Source organism: Crocuta crocuta, unplaced genomic scaffold (assembly GCF_008692635.1).
Source record: "Crocuta crocuta isolate KB4526 unplaced genomic scaffold, BGI_CrCroc_1.0 scaffold290, whole genome shotgun sequence".
Taxonomy (NCBI): Eukaryota; Metazoa; Chordata; class Mammalia; order Carnivora; family Hyaenidae; genus Crocuta; species Crocuta crocuta.
The window spans coordinates 6,096,343-6,116,998 of record NW_027527429.1 but is presented as its reverse complement, the minus strand read 5'-3'; the positions used below and the strand labels follow the sequence as shown (position 1 = coordinate 6,116,998).

Below are 20,656 nucleotides of genomic sequence, written 5' to 3'. Positions count from 1 at the left end.
TTATTATCTCCCTTTTACAAATGGGAAACCTGGGCACAGAGAGGTCAAGTAACTTGCCCAAGGTCATACAGGTAAAATGATGGAGCTGGGGTTTTAACCGAGGCAGTCCACTTCTGGAGCCTGAGCTGTTAACTTCGGCTGCAGGCATCCTCACAGCAGCTGCGTGCTGGGAGACGTGTGGGAAGAGAGTCCTAGACGTGACAAAAGAAACATGCCAAGAGCCCGAGGACGCAGGGGGAGGAGGTCGGCAGGAGGCTGCAGGCCACTGTGTGGACATGGGTTTTCTTCTGACTATGATGGGAAGCCACATGAGGTTCCCACGAGGGGACCGATGAGATCTGACAGGTGCCTTGAGCAGACGGCTTTGGCAGACAGTGGAGAAGGGGTCGGGAGAGAATAAGTGGGAAGGGACAGGCCAGCTGGACATGGTGCTGGCTTCCGGGAGCGACGGTGCCGGCTTCCAGGAAAGATGGTGCCGGCTTGGGGGAGAAGGTAGCAGCAGTGAGCAGAGGAACAGTGGATTGGGGGTACCCTGAATTGGGGCTGGGGGCAGAGCCCACAGGAGCTACTGATGGAGTGGGTCTTGGGGGAAGAGAAAGCCAAGGATGGCTCCCGGGTGGTGGGTGATGGTCACCAGCTGCCATGGGGGAGGCGCAGGGTAGGGATGGCGCGGTGTGGACTCAAGTGCTCTGATTGGGACGCGGGTGAGTCTGAGATGCTTCTTAGACACAGAAGTGGAGATGTCAAGTGCACTCCTTGGAGGTTCCTGAAAACATAAGTTGTCCCACAGGAGTGTGGCTGAAGAGGGGAGCCAAACGACCTTGACCTTCCTTTGAGTTTTATTAGGGCCAACCTCTCTGTGCCTCCTATCTAACTAACTCTGAGTGTGTGTGTGTACGTATGTGTATATCTGTGTACATGTCTCTATGTGTACGTGTTATGTAGGTGTGTGTGCGCGCATGTGTAGGGGTGTGTGTGTATGTGTGTGTGTATCCGTGTACATGTGTCTGTGTGCGTATAAGTGTGTGTGTAGGGGTGTGTGTATGTGTGTGCATGGCTCTGTGTGTACATGTGTGTCTAGGTGTCTGTGTGCGTGTGTAGGGGTGTGTGTATGTGTGTGCATGGCTCTATGTGTACGTGTATGTGCGTGTGTAGGGGTGTGTGTACATATGTGTGTATGTGTGTGCATGTCTCTATGTGTATGTGTATGTATAGGTGTGTGTTTGTGTGTGTGTGTGTAGGTGAATGTGAGCATATGTGTGTGCGTGTGTACATGTGTGTGCACCTACAGTTCAGAAGTTAAGCAAAAGGACCCTGAACCCAGACAGCCTGGATTTCAGACCTGGCTCTGCCACTTGCTAGTTCTGTAACTTTGGGCAAATTCCATACCCTGTCTGTGCCTCAGTTATACTACCTGTCAAATGGGACGCCTACCCGCAGCTTTGTTGGGAGATTCAGCGAGTCAACGCATGTATAGCACTTAGAACTGTGCTTGGCACAGAACAGGCAGTCAGTAGATGGCAGCTATTGTCACGCGTGGGTGTGCACACACGCACGCGACACGAAGGAGTCTATGATTGTGCACTTGTTGAAAACAGGGCGACGTTCCTGGGTGAATGGAAATCCTATCCACACTCTCTGGGCGGAGTGCCTTACCCACAAAGACCAGGATTCCGCTGTGATGGATGCCTGCTTCTTCATTACCTACCTCGATTCTTATTGGACTGAATTCCTTGTGTACGGGGTTTTGCCTTCAGCGTGTTGGAATTTGCAGCCCCCAGCCCAGAGCCTGATCTGATGAAAGTGGACGGGGCTCCTGGGGGCCAGCATGCTCTGGTGCCCACCCTCCCCTTAGAAAACGTCTTTCCAGTCACGTTACTTTGGGGGCAAATGCTCCGTTATCATCTGGGGTCTCTTGGCTATTTTTGTTTCTGACATTTGAACCCTTTCCCACTCAGGGCCCACTCTGTGGGATGGCAACACATCTAATATTCCTAATTGTCCACCGCTTTTCACGTTGCCTTTCCATTATACTCCATCACCTGTGGCCACCGTGCTTTTAAGTAGCATTCAAGTGCCCTTCCCGTCTTGGGGTGGGTTTCTCTTCCCCCGGAGCAGGAGGAGGCTGGGATGGCTCTGCTAACCCAAGTGGGCCTGTTGGTACCCCATGCCGCTCGGGACCACATAAAAGTGGTCAGAAATCACTCAGAACTTATTTTGTCTCCTTAAGCAAAGTTTCAGTAATTTGGGTAAAAGGGCAGAAATGGGCTCTGATTGCCTTGAGCTCTAAAATGGGATGGAGCAGGGTCATATAGGCCAAGTTGACTATTGTGTGAACGTAGCGTAGTCTCACTTTCTCTGGCACGCAGGAGCTGAGCCTCAGGTGAAAATAGTTCCTCAAAAGACTCACCGTCCCCCCTGCCCCCACCCACCCCCATCGCCCTGTTTGCTTTGTCTGTTTGAACTGCAGAATTTTTTAAAGTTTATTTATTTGTTCTTAAGAGAGACAGAATGCGAGCAGGGGCGGGGCAGAGAGAGAGGGAGAAACTCAAACAGGCCCCTCGCTGTTAGCGCCGAGATGGACATGGGGCTCAAACTCACGAACTGTGAGATCATTGACCTGAGCCGAAATCAAGAGCCAGAGGCTGAACCGACTGAGCCACCCAGGTGCCCCTGAACTGCAGAATTTTCAATGCGGGTTCCCCTGACACTCTTTGAAATTATCTATTTTAAGTCTCAAACCCTCTTTCTAATCCCTTGTTCATCAATGTCATTGACAAGCCCGTCTGACAGTCAAGGGATGGTGTGTGCGTGGTCAGAAGGTGCTCCTGTCGTGACCCCTGAGCTGAGAGCTGTGCGGGTGGGTTGTTAGAGGTGAGGACAGTAGGCTCAGAGAGGTCAGGGGCCTTGCCCAGAGACGGAGCACTCAGCGCCTACGGCGTTCCGCCCTGTTCTGAGCGATTGCTCTAAAAGCACAAGGCACTACCACGTGCAGCAGAAGGAACTTGGGCTTTGGGGGAAAGCTGCTTGTGTTGATGTCTTCCTTCCCCTGTGGACAGTGAACCTCAAGGGTGGGGAGGGCGGCCACCTCTGCACATGGCTGCCAGCTGCCCTTTCCCGAGGGTGACCCGCGCCATGCCCGGCAGGCTGTGTCTTTCCCGAATTCCTGCATAGTGACTGCATTTCTTCTGATGCCTCTTGTTTCTTCCGAGCTGCTTTTGATCATCAGATTCCTCGGAGCTGCCCAGAGACCCCGGGTCAACAGGTCTAGGGAGGGGCCCAGGGTGGCAATTTCCACCTGCGATCCTGGAATATGGAAGCCGGTGGTCACGGGCCCCCCTTCCACAGAGAGACAGCCGTGGAGGCATGTGGGGGTGACCACAGATAGTGGGGTGAGAGCCCCCTCCTTTCCCACTGGGGGCTGGGCAGCAGAAGGAAAACCCCTTCTCCCTGCTTCCTCTGCAACCCCTGACACACAGACACTGAGCTGGAGGGACAGACAAAATCGAAGGGAGAAAGGACACTAATCTGGTGGGTACATCCACCGTGGCTGCTCCGTCTAGGATTCCACCCAAATCCTGCCACAGCCTGAGATGCAGGCGTTGGGATCACAGTGACTGAGGGGCTGGGGCTCAGGGCTTGAGCGGGGCGTCCAAGCCTCCACCATGCACAAAGGTCCTGAGCCGGCACTCAGACCCACAGTGGTTTCCTTCTATATTATTATTTTTTTTTTATTTTGGGGAGAGAGAATGAGCAGTGGAGGTGCAGATAGAAGGGGGTGGACAGAGGATCCAAAGTGGGCTCTGCACCGACAGCAGACAGCCCGAACTGGGGCTCGAACTCACCAACTGTGAGATCACGACTTGAGCCAAAGCCGGACGCTCAACTGCCTGAGCCACCCGGGTGTCCCTCCTCCTTCTCTATTCTTAAAAATTATTTTTCATCGTGGCAAAGCACACGTAACATAACATTTGCCATCTCGCTCATTTTCAAGTGTACGGTTCATAGGCATTGAGTGTGTTTGCCCTGTTACGGAGCCATGACCCCCAGCCCTCCCCAGTTCATCCAGATTTGCCATGTTTTCTCACGGCGCAGAAGATAAGAAAGCAAAGCTGAGAATCCAGGCCTACAGATTTGGCGGGGAGCATGCTGACAGGCTTTGATAGCCTTTTCGGGCAAAGAAGGGTCTGGAGGAACAGCCTGGCCCATAGCAGTATTCACCCACGGAACCTGCTTTGAAGAGAACAGGTGCAGGAAAACAGCTCTGCAGCAGCCATGATTTTGCTCAGAGGAGCCACCTTCTGGCACTGAGAGGTAATGCAACAACCTAGCCTTTTAAAAAAGGCTTTCCTATTCCTCATATGAGTGAAATCATATGACATCTGTCTTTCTCTGGTCGACTTATTTCACTTAGCATAATACCCTCCAGTTCCATCCATGTTGTTGCAAATGGAAAGATTTCATTCGTTTTGATTGCTGTATATATACTGCATCTTCTTTATCCATTCATCAGTCAATGGACACTGGGGCTGTATCCATAATTTGGCTGTTGTTGATAGCGCTGCTATAAATGCTGGAGTGTGTGTGCTCCTTCGAATGCAACAGATGAACATAGAGAAAGGGAAGGAAAAATAAGATAAAAACACAGAGGGAGGCAAGCCATAAGAGATTCTTAAATCTTAAATTTAAGATTCTTAAATACAGAGAACAAACTGAGGGTTGCTGTAGTGGGGGTGGGGGAGGGATGGGGTCAAATGGGGGATGGACATTAAGGAGGACACTTTTTTGGGGATGAGCACTGGGTGTTGTATGTAAGAGATGAATCACTGATTTCTACTCCTAAAGCCAAGACTACACTGTATGTTAACTAATTTGAATATACATAAAAACAAGTCTTTAAAAATCCTCATGCTTGTCTTGGCAGAGGAATTGGGGCATTTTGTTAAGTCTTGGGTAAAATGGCCAATCTGTAGGTTTTATATCTATTCCTATACCTGTACGTGTCCTACATGTATGCCTATACATCTCTGTCACCTCTGTCTCCATACCTGTGTGTCCCTGCATGGACACCTGTGGCATGAGTGCCTTTGCTTACAGGAAGGGTCCATTCACTTAAGACTTTCAAGATGTACTGAAAACGTTTGACTAGAACTTGTTCAGGCCAGACGATCCTTTGTTATGGATACAAGTTTGGAATTAGGGTGAAGACTGGGACAGAACAGAGAACCTGTTGGTTTAAGAATCAGACAGTGAAGGGGGCGCCTGGAGGGCTCAGTCAGTTGAGCATCCGACTTTGGCTCAGGTCATGATTTCGTGGTTTGTGGGTTCGAGCCCCACATCGGGTTCTGTGCTGACAGCTCAGAGCCTGGTGCCTACTTCAGATTCTGTGTGTGTCTCTCTCTCTGCCCCTCCCCTCCTCGCACTCTGTCTCTCTCTCTCTCTCTCTCAAAAATAAATAAATATTAAAAAAAAAGAATCAGACAGTGAAGGAGGAAAGCCCACACTGTCTTGATTCATCTCACTCTGAGGACAGGACAGGGCCCCTGGGCTCCCAACGTTACAGGAAAAGCCCATTCTGCCGCCCTGCATAGGGCACATGCTTGGCTGGGAAGTGCTACGGTGGGGTGGGGGTGCCACAGGCTCGCTTCTCTGCTCTTCCCTGGGCAATCTGTGGTGGTCCCGGCCATTCCCAGGCACGGATCAACGACCCCCTTTACGCCTGACCTCAGGGGCTCTACCCTCTGCCAGGGTCGCCACCACAAAATACCACAGACTGGATGATTTAAACAACCAAAGCTTGTTTCCTCACAGTCCTGGAGGCTGACTTTCAAGATCAAGTTGTCATGTTTGGTTTCTTCCGAGGCCCTTGGCTTGTAGGTGGCTGTCTTCTCCTTATGTCTTCACATGGTCTTCCCTCTGCCTGTGTCTGGTCCCAATCTCATCTCCTTATAAGGACACCAGTCATAGGGGGTCAGAACCCACCCCGAAGACCTCATCTTAACTTGACCTCTGTCAGAAAGACCCTATTTCCAAATACAGTCACATTCTGAGGGAAGGGGGTGGGGAACTGCCATCCAGCCGGGAACAGGGGCTGCATCTAGCCTTCCAGGGGCAGGTGCGGCTTCTAGACCTGGGGTTTGGAACGGCCCTCTTCACTCTCAGAAGAGGCCGGCTTTCCCTGGACCTCACCGGGACCACATCCACCCGGAGACCCTCCTCCTTGCAGACCGACCCCTCCAGTCCATGCTGCGTGTGACCTTCAGCGTAGGCATGACTCTTGCTGTCACTGTTAAGGACCTACAGGGGCCGCCTGTCCAATCAGATCCGAGCCTCCAGGCTTGTACTCAAAGCCCCATCATTCTGTTATTCCTGGGTGCCATGGCATCGCAGCGTGGATTCTTCCCAACCCCTCCCCTCCGCCTGAGCCCCCGCCTCAGCCTCCTTATCCTTTGGTCCTTTGTTGAAACTATGTTTTTTAAAATGTCTTTTTTTTTTTTTTTTTAATTTATTTCCGAGAGAGAAACAGGGAGATAGCGTGAGCAGGTGAAGATCAGAGAGAGAGAGGGAGACACAGAATCTGAAGCAGGCTCCAGGCTCTGAGCTGTCAGCACAGAGCCCGATGTGGGGCTCGAACCTACAAACCGTGAGATCATGACCTGAGCTGAAGTCGGACGCTTAACCAACTGAGCCACCCAGGTGCCCCTCAAACTATGTTTTAAACCCAAGATGAGATCCTACACTCCAGTTTTGCTACCTATGCCAATCACTTGGCAGCTTGTTCTCTGCCAGCCTGTGATGGTCACTGCATCACCTTCTGCCAGTCTTCCAGCATAGCTTATCTGTCTGCACCGTGGACTTCAGTCTCTAGAATTTTCTAGCTTTCTAGTCCTTTCTGGTTAATTTTCTGGGTTTCAAACTAGATTGTAGATTCTGCCGTCTGATTCCTTTATCTCTGAAAATATCCAGAAGGATGCTGTGTAGACTGCAAGCTAAGGAAAGAGCCAGGGGCTCTGTCTGTGTGCCTAGATGTGTGGGGAGGACAGGGAAGGAGATTATAGGAGGGTGGGGGTTTTAGTCCTAGGATCCACATTAAGGGCGGTTTTGAGATTTCTCTGATTCTCTCTCTGTCTCTTGCTAGACCTCTTCTCATGTGGGTCCTCATTCAAATGCAATATGAGTCATTCCCAGTTTTCCATAGTCCCCACTCTTCTCTATTGCCTTGCACTTGGTATCTCCATTCACTTTCATGACCTGCCTGACCCTCGGAGTATTTGAGTTTGTGGTCCTATCCTAAGTTTTTTGCTTCTCTTTGTCATAGGGGTTTTCTCCCTCTGGATTGAATATGCTTTTCATAGGAGCTACTGCTTTCATTAATTGCATCAGGTCCCTCCTTTCAGATCTTGCTCAGATCCCTCTGCCTTGATGAAATTGCCCCTTGACATTCATCATGTTCAATCGTTAACACTTTTGCATTTGTTTGTACTGTATTATCAATTTTAAAACTATACTATCCTCTTACTTGTTACCTGTAGCACATCCTTCATAAATACGTAAAAGAAAGGATAGGTGAGGCGCCTGGTTGGCTCAGTAGGTAGAGTGTGTGACTCTTGATCTCAGGGCTGTGAGTTCAAGCCCCACACTGGGTGTGGAGATTACTTAAAAATAAAATCTTAGGGGTTCCTTGGTGGCTCAGTCGGCTAAGTGTCCAAATCTTGATTTTGGCTCAGGTCATGATCTCACAGCTCATGGGATGGAGTGTGGAACCTGCTTGGGATTCTCTCTCCCTCTCTTTCTGCCCCTCCCCTGCTTACACACACTCACTCTCTCCAAATAAATAAATAAACATTTAAAAGGATCTTAAAAAAAAAAAAAAGAAAGAATAGCCAACACTCCAGGGGCATTAACTATGACAAAGCTATTGAAATGATGCCTATGGTACATCATTTAAATAAGATAACTGATGGCTGACCCGTGGCAATGATTACTTCATCTCTGCTGGTGGAGTGTTCACAAAGGCCAAGTATAAAAAAGGCATGGATGTTACTAAAAATTAACGAAGCTAGCTTTGCTGAAGCTTCCTGCTACCCCTCACCACCCCGGCCTGGCTAGCCCACTTCTGACTGTATGTTGGTGTAGAGCAAGTGAACAGAAGAATCTGGAAAAAAAAAAGAGTTTGTTAAATGTCCTTTACGATTTTCTTCTAATCAATTAAAAGCTTTTAATCTATTAATTAATCTTGTCATCACTTTCCATAATGAGCATTTCCTATTTCATTTGTGGTTTTTAAGATGTGCCACAAATTGTAGGAATTAAATGCTAGTGTGACTTAACACTGAGCTTGGCAAGCCAAGGGAGGGAATTCTGTGTTTGCTTTATTAGCATTTCAAGTCCCGTGTTCTCTACTTATGCTCTGGTCACTCAGATTCGATCCCCGAATTGCTACTGTCCTGGGCGGCTCTACATGTCTTCTCTTAGCTGCTTAAATTTTTTTGTTCCTCTTGTTGAAAGAACCTCAGGGAGGAGGGCGGGGCTGAGAAAGCTCAGATTATAAAAGCCTTTCTTCCTCTGCAGGAAAGGGAAGGCCAGCGGATCCTTCCAGGGCCAGCAAATCCTGCCGGACAAACCGGACAACCACAGCTGGTATGTTACCAACCTTTGCTTTGTGTCTCTGCCTAAATGTTGCCATTGTTGTAACTCGTGGAACTGGCCCCAGTAGAGTGTGTTTGGGAAGGGCAATCATTTAAATTTTCCGTGAAGATCTGAAAGGAAAGGAAGGCAAAATGTGAAATTTCTCAAAGAGCTGTGGGGATAAGCAAAATGCTAGTTCACAGATAAATATAGCACTCGTTTGGATTTATTTAGAAGGGTGGAACTCTGTGCTAGGTTTCTGAATGATTTAAAATATAATTACAGCTCCCCCCCACCCCGATGATTGACAGAGTCAGAAATTTCTTCAAATGAGCTTTATTAAAAAAATTCATTGGCATTTTAACTCTGCAGCTGACTGTCTAAAACGATCTTATGTTCTCCAGACATAGGATGATTGAGGGCATCACAAAATAGGTTTTTCTTAAATCAAGACTATGAGGGAGCCTAAATTAGCATCAAGAAAGAATGTGTTCAAAGAGTCAACAGTCTTCGGTAAAGGAGAAAAGTATATCTGACTTATTTTTACACACTGTGCTTCCTTACCTGTTTTCAGCTTCTGGAACACGCTCTTTGCTTGTGTTCTTTAGAAGCAGGAGGGAAACACTGAGGGGTTGGATGAATAATTAAAGATTTCATTTCTATTCAATTTTGAGCCCACGATTGCCGGTGCCGACTTTTTCAGGGTTGAGATTCTTCAGGAGAAGACAGATACACTTATGGTAGAATGTTTTAGCTTCTCAGTGTCTGGAGAGGGTAAAGAACTTTTTTTCAAGGTTGTGACCTTTGATTGCTAATTCTTTAAAATTTGGAAAAAAGTTGGTGTCACCCCTTATTCATCTTCTGTGTCTTGCCTAAGAGTTGATGTTACTCTTGGTACCTGTGAAGATGATGGGGTTCCAGGCATAGAGGCACCTCTTGTCTTCCCCGCCTTATTTCAGGGGGCTCTCAGCAAATGGCACCTTCAAGTTCATTTGCTGCCGGGACTCACCTCCTATCTTTCACCTCTCTCCTCTTTGGGACCAGAGACCCTGGGATCAGTGACTTTAAGAGCTTCCCTGGGTTTCTCCCCTTTCCCCAGTTTTTACCCATCGATGCAGACTTCAAAAGTATAACTGACAAAAATGTGGCCGTGAGGAAAGCGAGATAATTCCTATAATGAAACTAATCTCAGGTCTCCAGGGTGAATGAGATGGGGGAGGCAAGGTGCATGTAAGCCCTCGCGGGTCCCTGTGGCTTGTGGGTATGCCCAGCAGGGCTTGGGTGAGCACGGGAATAGAGAAGATGTCTCTGCATGGTGTCATTTCTGTTTGAAGCTTCTCCAAGTGTCACACTCACCAATAGAATGAATAATTGATGGGAGTGAAGCGTGGAGATGGTTAGGCTTTGGTGCAGGCCCTTCGGAACATTCTTCCAGAGCGTGAACCCTCTCCTTTAGGGTGACATAAGGAACATGCCTCTCTGGTCTCCTTTACCACACGTATTCTCTAAAGAATACATCCTGCTTGAAAATGACCTCTCAGGACAGATTTTGCTGCGGTGATAGGCAGGGAAACCGTAATTTTAAAAACATGCCAAATGTCATTCTTGCACTCGGACAATAACATAGCAGATTGATTTTTGTTTTTGTTTTTGTTTTGTCAACGGGCTCACAGGATGTGAGAGTATTCTGTTATGAATGGGTGACTTCTAGATTATTCAAAAGTTACTCATGAACGTCAGTAATAAAAATAGCATTAGGCCGACCTCTCCCCACCAAGACGTGGTTTCTAATCCTTGACTTAAATTGTAATAGTATGTGAGTGTGGTATAAGTGACAATCTATCTCTTCCCAAAGAGGAATTAAAGTAGCATGAAATAGCTTAATGTTTGAGGCTTGGGCTCTCACGGTAGCCTGTTTCAGTCCTGTATCCTCTGCTGATCTGCTGTGTGACTTTGGGGAGGTTATTTAACCTTTCTGTGCCTTGGTTTCCTCGTCCGTTTAAGGGGGGAAGTAATAAGCATGTAATTCACAGGAGGACGGAGGGTTAACGTCAAGAGCTCAGCATAGCACCTGGCACATAACACACATTACATGAGACACGGCTGTTATCTACTCCTGGAGTTAGGGTGCCATTCATGGCTGATGACGATGTGTTTGCAGGACACACTGTATTGTCCATAAATTCACGTGATGACCACAGAAGGACACTGAGCCCAGACTGATATGACGTGGTCTCCCAGTTACATGCTTGTGTTTCAAAAAGATCCAGGGGCCTGAGCACTGGGTGTTATGTGGAAACTAATTTGACAATAAACTATTTGTAAAAAAAAATAAATTAAAAAAAAAAGATCCAGGGGCACCTGGGCGGCTCAGTGGTTAAGCATCTGACTTCGGCTCAGGTCATGATCTCACAGTTTCTGAGTTCAAGTCCCACATCAGCTTCTGTACTGACAGCCTGGAGCCTGGAGCCTGGAGCCTGCTTCAGATCCTTTATCCCCCTCACTCTCTATGCCTCCCCTGCTCGTGCTCTGTCTGTCTCTCTCTCTAAAAAATAAACATTAAAAGATAAAAAGTTCCAATGATAGATTCTGAAAAGCTGGGACGGCACCAGCACCAGAGACGAGGGAGTCACTGATGCTATTCGCAGTGTCTTGGGTGAGGTCACTGGTTCTGCAAATGGGGTCCCCTGACCAGGAGCACCAGCTGCGTCTGGAAGTTGTTAGAGGTGTCGAGTCTGTGGGTCACCCTGGAGCTAAGGACAGTTCTGGGGCCCCACAACCCGAGTTTTAATGAGCGATTCCGTCTGTGCAGAGAACACGTGTTACTCTGGGTGGGAAACTGGAGACGCCATCCGCCGTTAGTGTGGAACTCCCTCCTGACGTGTGTGGGAGTCCGTGTCTCCTCAATCTCATGGCGAAACTGAAAACGTGACTAGCATTTCAGAGCCCATTTCAGCCTTAATTTTGACCGCGGCAACCTCCGTAGTGGGAATTAGGATTCCATTCAGTTCATCAGGCCCATCCTCAATCTCTGAGAGTGAGGACTGTAAGTGAACATAATTGAGAGATTGCTAAAAATACAAAAGCAAAGATCACACACAGTTAAACGGGTAAGTCCTGTTGGAAAAATAGTGCCGAGGGACCCCTTATACCCTTCACCCATTACCCGCGTTGGCGACCCCGCACAGTGCTATACTTTTGCATCAAATCCAGGAAACGGACACTGGTGTTATCCACGGACCTTACTCAGATTTCTCCCTGAGATATACTCATTTGTGTGTGTGTCGTTTTAGTCAATGTTAGCATGAGCACATTTGTGTAACCACCGCCACAGCCAGGGTTTGGAACTGTTGCACCATCACTGGAAAGGCCCCCCTTTAGATCCCACCCCTCCCCCCCCCCCCCGNGGGTTGATCCTGTTTGCACCTGACCATGCTCACCCTTTGCCTTGGCCCCCAGCAAGATCAGGCTGCAGTAAGTTTCTAGCAGCCCCAGCAGGCGGGCTTTCCAAGTGCCAGATCAGCCCCTCACGTTGGGAGTCTTTCCTTTTACCCTTTGCTCTCTTCCTGCTCTTTGCTGCCTTTGTGTCCAGCAATACTTTAGTAAGTCTTTTCAAAACTTTGTGCACCTAGGAAAAGATAAAAGTTTAAACTGTGAGGCAAACAGATTGTTCCCTGTCTTCCCCATTTATTATTTAGATTCTTCCCCTTACCCGCCCCCTTCCAGAGAAGGTTAAAGCCATGTGGGTGGCTCCCTGTCCCCTGCGTTCTGGTTACCGACTGTGCCTCTCTGGGGCACTCACAGCGGAGCTGGCTGAGGATGTAATTCCTGGATACCGTCTTTTCTCTGTAAAAAATACATAGATGCTTCATCTTCTGGCTTACAGTGTTGCAGAGGAGAAGTCTGATTCCCTCTTGTACCTTATTTTTTTCTGCGGGTAGAGTTTTATGTTCATTCTTATCCTTGAATGATTTCACTAAGACACCTCTAAGCCTATTAATTTTGCCTGGCAGGAGACTCGGTGGGACTTTTTTTCAAAGTTTATTTATTTATTTTGAGAGAGACAGAGAGAGTGAGCAGGGCAGGGGCAGAGAGGGAGAGAGAGAATCCCAAGCAGGCTCTGTACTGTTAGCCTGGAGCCTGATGTGGGGCTCGAATTCATGAACCATGAGATCATGACCTGAGCTGAAATCAAGAGTCAGACACTTTGGTGCCTGGGTGGCTCAGTTGTTTAAGTGTCCATCTTGGGCTCAGGCCATGATCTCATAGTCTGTGAGTTCAAGCCCTGCATTGAGCCCTGCTTAGGGCTCTGTGCTGACAGCTCAGAGTCTGGAGCCTGCTTTGGATTCTGTATCTCCCTCCCTCTCTGCCCCTCCCCCACTCACATTCTGTCTCTCTCTCTTTCTCTTTCTCCAAAATAAATAAATGTTAAAAAAAAGAATTAGAGGGAAAAGCAAATAAACGCTGGGAAGAAAGAATAAAAATGAGGCTTCTCTCAGAGATTTCTTTTACAAGATCAAGTCTAATAAGAATGAAACAGGTTCTATGGGAAGAAAGTGTAGTCAAATTCTTCATGTGAGAAAAGAAATTCACACGAATAAAAAGTGCCTCATGTACATCGCTTATGAGTCGCTTCACTGAAGTCATCCCCAGAGATGCCGACAGATGAATCCAGGTTGGACGAGTTGGTGCCCGTGGACTCCCACCGGGACATGAGTGATACATGCAGGGTCGAGTGTGAAAGAGAGTTGAAAACTCAGACGTAAAAAATAACATGAAAATAAAAATTATTCTCACACACAAAAATGTACAATCTGAAAAGAATAGCTTGATAATAACAAGCTGGGTCTAATTCCCAGATTGCACTGACTGCCATGGGGCTGGGGGAAGTTGGGTGACGGTCATCCAGAGAATGACCCGAAGGCAGTGGGCGGATGAGCAAACTTGACCCAACACTGACTTAGTGCGGTTAGGGCCAGGTTTGCTGTGGGCTCTGTCATCCTTTCCTAAAGCTCCTCGGATTTCCTCCTTAGCATTGCTGCTCAATCACCTACCTTAGGGGTTCCGCTTTGATTTTTACATGTACGGGACCCAAATAAAATTGAAGAGTCATATGGCCGGTCTTAGCACAGTATTTTGTTCAAAAGATACACAGGTCCAGCATAGCAAGGGCATTGGAAGTACAGGTGAATGAAAGGGGATGGGGGTGGGCAGGCTTCTGAGATGGTCCTGAAGGACCCCTGCCTTGTGGTGTCCATGCCCGTGTGTGGTCCTCCCCCCGCCCCCCTGCCCTGGAATGCAGGCAGGACTCAGTGTGACTTGCTTCTAACAGTAGAATATGGCAGAGGTGATTTGGGATGTCACTTGCATGATGACATTACCAAAGCCAGTGACTTTGCCTTGTGGCAGGTTCTCTCTATTACCTTGTGGGCTGGCCTGCTTTGACCAAGCAAGTTGCCACACAGCAGGGTCCACAGAGCCAACTCTGAGGATGGCCTCCAGGGTCCTGAGGACCCTAGGAACTCAGCCCTGCTGACAGCCATGTGAGCTTAGAAGCAGAGCCTTCCTCCCTCCAGCCTTCGGATGAGACCCCAGCCCCCGCTGGCACCTTGACGGCCAGAACCCACCTCAACTGTGCCTGGGTTCCCGACCTGCAAAAACTGTGAGATCAAAATACGAGTTGTTTTCAGTAGTTATATTCTGACATAATTTCTGACATGGCAACAGAGAACTGAGAGGAATAGATGAACTTGGAAAAAAGTCCAGAAGACGCTGTCCACCTATCTCATGACGACAGTCTTCTTCAGGGCAGCATCCCTGTGTGCTCGGCTCTCATCACACACCCCTACCATCTCTCCCCTCCCCCTCTCATTTTCCACATTTGTTCTTGTGACTGTCTCTGGGTCCTTTTGAATGTAAATCTATTAAGCTTTTCTAGGCTACTCTCCCTTTATCCACTCCCCCCATGGGCCCCAGGGGCAGAGCGGATGAAACACATTTCCCTCGTGGGCAAGGCAGGGGAGAAGGTCCTGATGTTTAAGTGTGGTGGTGTTTGCTGCCACTTTGCTTTCCCTGTTAACACCTTAGTCTTCTTATGAAGTCCCAACACTCATGGTGGCAGTAAGGACAGGAGCACTGAGGCTGATGTCACCCAAGCTCTGTGCTGAGCTGCTGTGGGCTTGGACTAAGCCATCGACACGGCTGTTCAGTGGTGAAGCTGTGATTCAAGCTAGGTTTTTCCTGATTTCAAGCCTTTGTTTTATTTTGTTTTCTTTTTTCCTACCATATAGTCTTCATCTCCTTGGAAGTTTATTATTATTTTTTTTAAGGCTTATCTATTTATTTTGAGAGAGAGAGAGTGTGTGTGTGCATGAGCCAGGGAGAGGGAGACAGAGAATCGCAAGCAGGCGCCATGCCGTCAGTGCAGAGCCTGAAGCCAGGCTCTAAGTCACAAACCACGAGATCATGACCTGAGCCGAAATCAAGAGTCAGATGCTTAATCGACTGAGCCACCCAGGCACCCCTGCCTGGAAGTTTGATTATAGAAATAGGTGTCTCTCTGTGTGTTGATTTGAATTCTTCTTGACAGTGAACTTTTCATTATCAAAGACAAGTATTTCTTTTGGTTTGGTCCAAACTTTTGACTCCCTGGTCTGCGGTATGATGTTTGAGCTTTCCTGATGTGTTTGCCAACCCCATGATTTTTGAGACGAATAGCACAGTGAATTGAGTGCACTACGTGAAATCACCCCCTTCAAATTTGGTATTAAGCATCGTGGGGTGCCCTTGCTGTCATTTTACTGGCAGATTCTATCAGGGGCGTTCCATCCACATCATGGGCCATCATTTTCTTGACCTTGTTTTCCATCTCCTAGGAGAGAGTTCCGTTAATTTAGAGAAACACTCTGAGTTTACGATACAATAAAGAGATGGTCCTAGACTTGAAAGTCACACTTTTAAGCATCATACTCCAGAGCCCTCCAAATGGGCAGAAAGCCAGCGTCTCCCTCACATGAGTACCAAACACTGCAGATCAGATCCCTGGAAGGAAGCAGTATCAGGGAAGTAATTCTGGCACGACTTCAAGACCATACACTTGAATGTCACGGTTATATAACGTTACCTCATGTTCCGGTGCTTTCTCATTTTGGAGTGACGTAATCATATTTCCCAGGTTGTATGTGAAACTGCCCCCAATTGTTGGGAGTCACCGTGAATAAATCCATCCCTTTAACTTTTAGAGCTTGGTAAACCATTGAACTTACTTTTCCTCAAGTGCTGTAATGGCTCTCTTATCCGTTCCAAGAGACTGAGGCTTCAGACGCCCCCTGTCTGGCTGTGCCGTTGGGTGATGGGGAGCAGGTGCGCAGAGCAGACCAGAGCTCTGCCACACACGTTTCTGGCTGCTCTTCAACAGCAGAAACCTTTCCGCAGAGGGCACCTTCTAGGACTTTGGACATGTGAACGGGATGAAGGCAGCGCTGCTCCCACTGATGAGGGGAGGGGTCCCTGAGCCCCTCTCTGTTGGGAGGGAGTCCCCCAGGACCCCCTTTGAAAACCACACTCTAGACTCGGCTGTTGAATGAAGCCCTGATCACCTGGGCGTTGTCCCTATTTCTTCTCCGCAGTAAGAGTCAGGCGGGCCAGGTAGGACCAGGTGCCGGGAGAGGAACATCACTCAGTTCCGCGTCCAGAAAGGGTTTCAGAGACTGTGACATGAGGGGGAAGACACAGCCCAAGGTTTTCATCAGTATTCATCACGTGATTGTTGGCTCTCCTTTCCTTTGATCTTCAACTGGTTATTTATCTTCGATTGGTGATGGGAGTGGGGACCCTTCAGCAGCCCTGCCTGTCCCTCTTCTTCACGCCCTCTTAATTCTTGCCAATATCACATCTGCCCTGTGCTTTTCTCGCTCTCTGTCTGCTGGTTGCCTACACCGGTGTCTACACGCCCTCTCAACCCCCATCACTGAAACTGCGTTGCCAGGGTCCTTGCTTATATTCCCCTTGCCCAGCCTCTAGTGGCTTGTCCTGTTGATTAAGTGTATTTTTAAGATCACACAAACAGTATATTTACTTTTGGCAAATATAAAAGAATAAAAAATTAAATGAGTGACTCTCCATCCTACCCTTCCCCCGCATTAGCATACAGTGATTAGCGTTTTGGTGTATTTACTCCCATGTGGCTTCTACACATTATCTATAAGGCATTTACATTCCCTACAGAGGCAGAGCCCTCCCTGCGGGGCGCTGAGCCGCCTTCCTTAGGGAGCCAGGAGACTGAAGGACCCACTTGAGGTCTGCAGCTGAGTGGTTCATCCAAGAGCCCGTCTGTGAAGCTGCATCTCTCAACCACCAGGGATCCTCGCCGCCTGCTTTTTTTTTTTTCTTTTTTCTACTTGGAACAAATCATAATAATTTCTCCATGTCATTAGATTATACCCCCTTAATAGCACCACCCTTTTACTTCTTTTCGGTGGAATGTTCTATTAATGGAAATTTAGGTTGTTTCCCATTGTCCCTCCTAGAAAGAACTCAGCGATCGACAGCCTTTCAGTACAACTTTTTGGGTGTTTCTGACTATTCCTTTTATCTTGGGTCTCCAAAGCGGGGGTCACTGGGTTGACAGTATTTAAATGCCTTGCCACGTGACAGCCGAGGTGCCTTGGAGGTGCTTTGAAGGCCGTGAAAGAGTGTTGACCCCACCCAGTCGTCTCGAATTGTCTGTCTCTTCACCTTCCTCCCAACATCAAATACTACCATCTGAAAACACCTCCTCCTGGCGTTTCATCGTTGTGGGGCTTTTATGGCTTTTATAAGAGAAGGGAGGCTTAGTCTGTTTTCATGTTTTTTTAGCAATTTGTGTTCCTTCTTTGATGGATTTGGATTTCAGCCCTTAGCCCATTTCTTTTATTTTTTTTAATTTTTAAAAAATGTTTTATTTTTGAGAGCAAGAGAGACAGAGCACAAGTGGGGGAGGGGCAGAGAGAGAGGGAGACACAGAATCCGAAGCAGCTCCAGGCTCTGAGCTGTCAGCACAGAGCCCGACTTGGGTTCGAACTCACATACCGTGAGATCGCGACCTGAGCCAAAGTCAGATGCTCAACCAACTGAGCCACCCAGGCACCCCTGGACTGGTTTTTTTTTTTTTCTACCGGGTTTTCTATTGTCCGGCCTGGTGGCACAACCCTATGACTTTTCCTTTTCCCTATTTACATTGATGGGATTTCTCCTTCGAGTGACTTTCCTTCCTTCCTCCCTCCTTTCTGTCCTGTATCCAATTCACTCGCCCTTTCCCAGGGGTCCTGGGGGTGGGAGGCCGTGGATCCTTTCCTTTCACTCTCCAGCCTCCCCCTCCCCCCGCCCCAGGCCTCCCTGACCTTACCCCGTGGCCCTTGGTCCTATATCCCTTTCTCCGAATGTTCCTGCTCCTCTCACCCGTGCCCTAACCCCTGACCCTGCTCAGGACGGACCCCGGGGCACCTGTGATGTAAGACGTCGTACAGGAGGCCTAAACTCACAATCTGTCAACTTGAGTATCAGCTCGCCTCGGAAAAGCAGTTGGAAACGGATTCCTCATGGAGGCATAGGATGGGCCAGCACAGGGCCGCCTCCTGCACACTGCACGCAACTTGCCCGTTTCTTGTTTGACCGAAATGTGATTAAAAAGCAAAAATATACTTTTTCCCATTGCACCAGAAAAGGAAAAATAAAAAAGCAGTTTTTCATTGTGGGGCAAATGAAATCAGTTCCTGACCGTTGGGGCCCAACTTAGAAGCAATTTGCTGTATGGGAATCACAGTAAATACCTTGCAGGATTGATCTGTGGTTTTACAATAATGTATGTAAAGTACCAATTAATACTCTGAGTCTCTCTTTCAAATGTCTGGGGAGAGAAGTAAAAGATGCACTCATTGTTTTAAACAGCCTGTACCAGCTGTTCTGAGTGGGTTTCAAAGAAGCTTCCAGGCTCTGTGGGGTGGGAGGGTTTTGAGGCTGCCTGGGAGGGGCCGTTGCACGGCAGTAGCAGGAGGCTGAGCGGTGGGTCCAGGCCTTTCTGCACCCAGGGAAGGCTGTGCGGAAGCAGGAGGAGGATTTAGGGGTTAGGAAGGGGTGTTATTTATGCGCTTAAATTATTCACTCAATAAATATTTGTACAGATCTCCTCGGAGCACCTTGCCCGGTCCTGGGAATATAATGCTGAACAAGACAGATCTGGTCCGGGGGCCAAACACATCATTAAACACATCAGGGGTCCGCGCTGGGTGGGGAGTAGGGTGCTGCCGGACCAGGCACCGGGGTGTGCCTCTGCCTGTGGGGGTCACACAGCACCTCCCCACAGAAGCGGTGCAGACGTGAGGCCTGGAGGTTGAGCAGACAGAGAGGGCCCGAGGAAGAAGATTCCAGACAGAGGGTGGGCCCCCGGAGAGGCTAGGGAGGGGAAGGAGGTGGGACTTGACCCCTGGATGTGGTGTGGCCCACTGGGGTGACAGCTTGGAGCCAGAGGTGGACACTCAGGGAGACCGGGAAGGATGAGCTCTCGTTCTAGAAATGTTGACTCTGTCTGCCAGACAGCACAGGGATGTGGAGGGAGTAGCTGCGGAGGTTTTGTCTGCAGCCTGGGCTACGGGTCTCAGGGAGTCCCCGCAGGGGGGAGGGGGGCTCTGGGCATCAGGAGAGCAAGGGTGCCCCGAACCCGCCCCCCCCCCCATGGCCGCTGAGGCTTCTGTGTCCCCTGGGCTAACGGGCTCCCAGGCCAGAGAGGGAATTGCCGGGTGTCCCTGGGGCCCAAGTGCCGGCTGGAGTGTCCGGGCGACCTGGACACACAGGCCCTCGGCTCCCCTGCCACTGCAGGGGTGGATCAGGGCCACGGCTCTTCTAAGGGTCTGGCCCCTTCCTCCAGCTGACACAAGCCATGGTTACAGTTTGTGACATTTTTACTCCCAATCCCTTAACCCGGAAGCAGCTGCCGTGAACCCCCCAAGCGTGATGGTCTGTGATAAGGCCAGAGGAGCGGGGCAGGGGTGCAGGAACCCCGGGGGGGGGGCGGGGGTCCTGGGCCAGAGCAAGGGGCCTCTGCGAAAGGCAGCGGGAGGGGGTGGGGACACAGTGTGACTCCAGCTGACCCCCCTCCCCGCCCCGCTCTCCACAGCGAAGATGTCCTTCGAGGGCGCCCGGCTCAGCATGAGAAGCAGAAGGAACGGCATGGTGGACAGTACGCGGACCCTGTACTCCAGCGCGTCCCGGAGCACAGACGTGTCCTACAGCGAGAGCGTGAGTGCGGGCGGCGCCGCCGCGGGGTCCTGACGTCCCCTGGGGACCCGTACCCCGTCTTTGCAAAGACCCCACCTCAACGTATAGTGTTCTGCTCTGTGGCTTATTTTTTGGTCAAACGTGGAAGTATTTTCTCTGTTGTTTCTGCAGCATCGTTATTTTATTTTTTAAATGTTTATTTTTGCAAGAGAGAGCGAGTGCGCATGCGCGAGCATCGGCGTGGGGGCGGGGCGGGGCCGAGAGAGGCGCGGGCAGAGGATGCGCAGCAGGCTCTGTGCGCACAGCCTTGAGCCTGTCGGGGCTCGAACTCAGCAACGGGGACCTCATGACCTGAGCCGAGGCCAGAGGCTCAACCGACTGAGCCACCCAGGTGCCCCTCCGGCGTCCTTATTGTAAGGGTTGCGACCTTAATAAGCTGTGAGATGGCGCCTTTGTGTGGCCACTCGTGACGTCTACGACGCTGCCCTGTCGGCCATCGTTTCACCGTTTCACGCTTGGTGGTGTTACTTCCAACCCCGCGGGTTCGCCAGAAACGACCCGCGGCTCCAAGTCCTGTTCAGTTCCGTGGCTGCGTCTCTGGGTCCTCGTTTGTTCGCTGCTGTTGTCCGGGGCGCCGGGCCTCCCGTTCTAACCCAGCGTCCGCGCTGCCCTGAGGACGCAGGGGCTCGGCAGGCACTGCCCCCCGGGGCCCGCGGGGGTCGTCTGCCCTCTGTGCTGTCCCCTGTGCTACCTCCCGGGCAGGTGCCTCTGGCTG

At 49.6% G+C, this 20,656-nt stretch overlaps 1 protein-coding gene and 1 non-coding gene across 2 annotated transcripts in view; both read left to right on the top strand.

Annotated features, from left to right (window-relative positions):
* Positions 1 to 7,573: 7,573 nt before the first annotated feature.
* On the top strand, positions 7,574 to 7,646 carry TRNAK-CUU (transfer RNA lysine (anticodon CUU)). Its single transcript has one exon. It is a non-coding gene; the product is annotated as a tRNA-Lys (tRNA).
* A 12,139-nt stretch (positions 7,647 to 19,785) lies between these two features.
* The window catches only part of LOC144226950 (transient receptor potential cation channel subfamily M member 8-like), a 16,921-nt gene continuing 16,050 nt past the window's right edge, over positions 19,786 to 20,656 (top strand). Inside the window, exon 1 of the mRNA XM_077758431.1 lies at positions 19,786 to 19,902. Within this exon, the coding sequence (XP_077614557.1) occupies positions 19,786 to 19,902 (117 nt within the window). The remainder of the gene's footprint in view (positions 19,903 to 20,656) is intronic.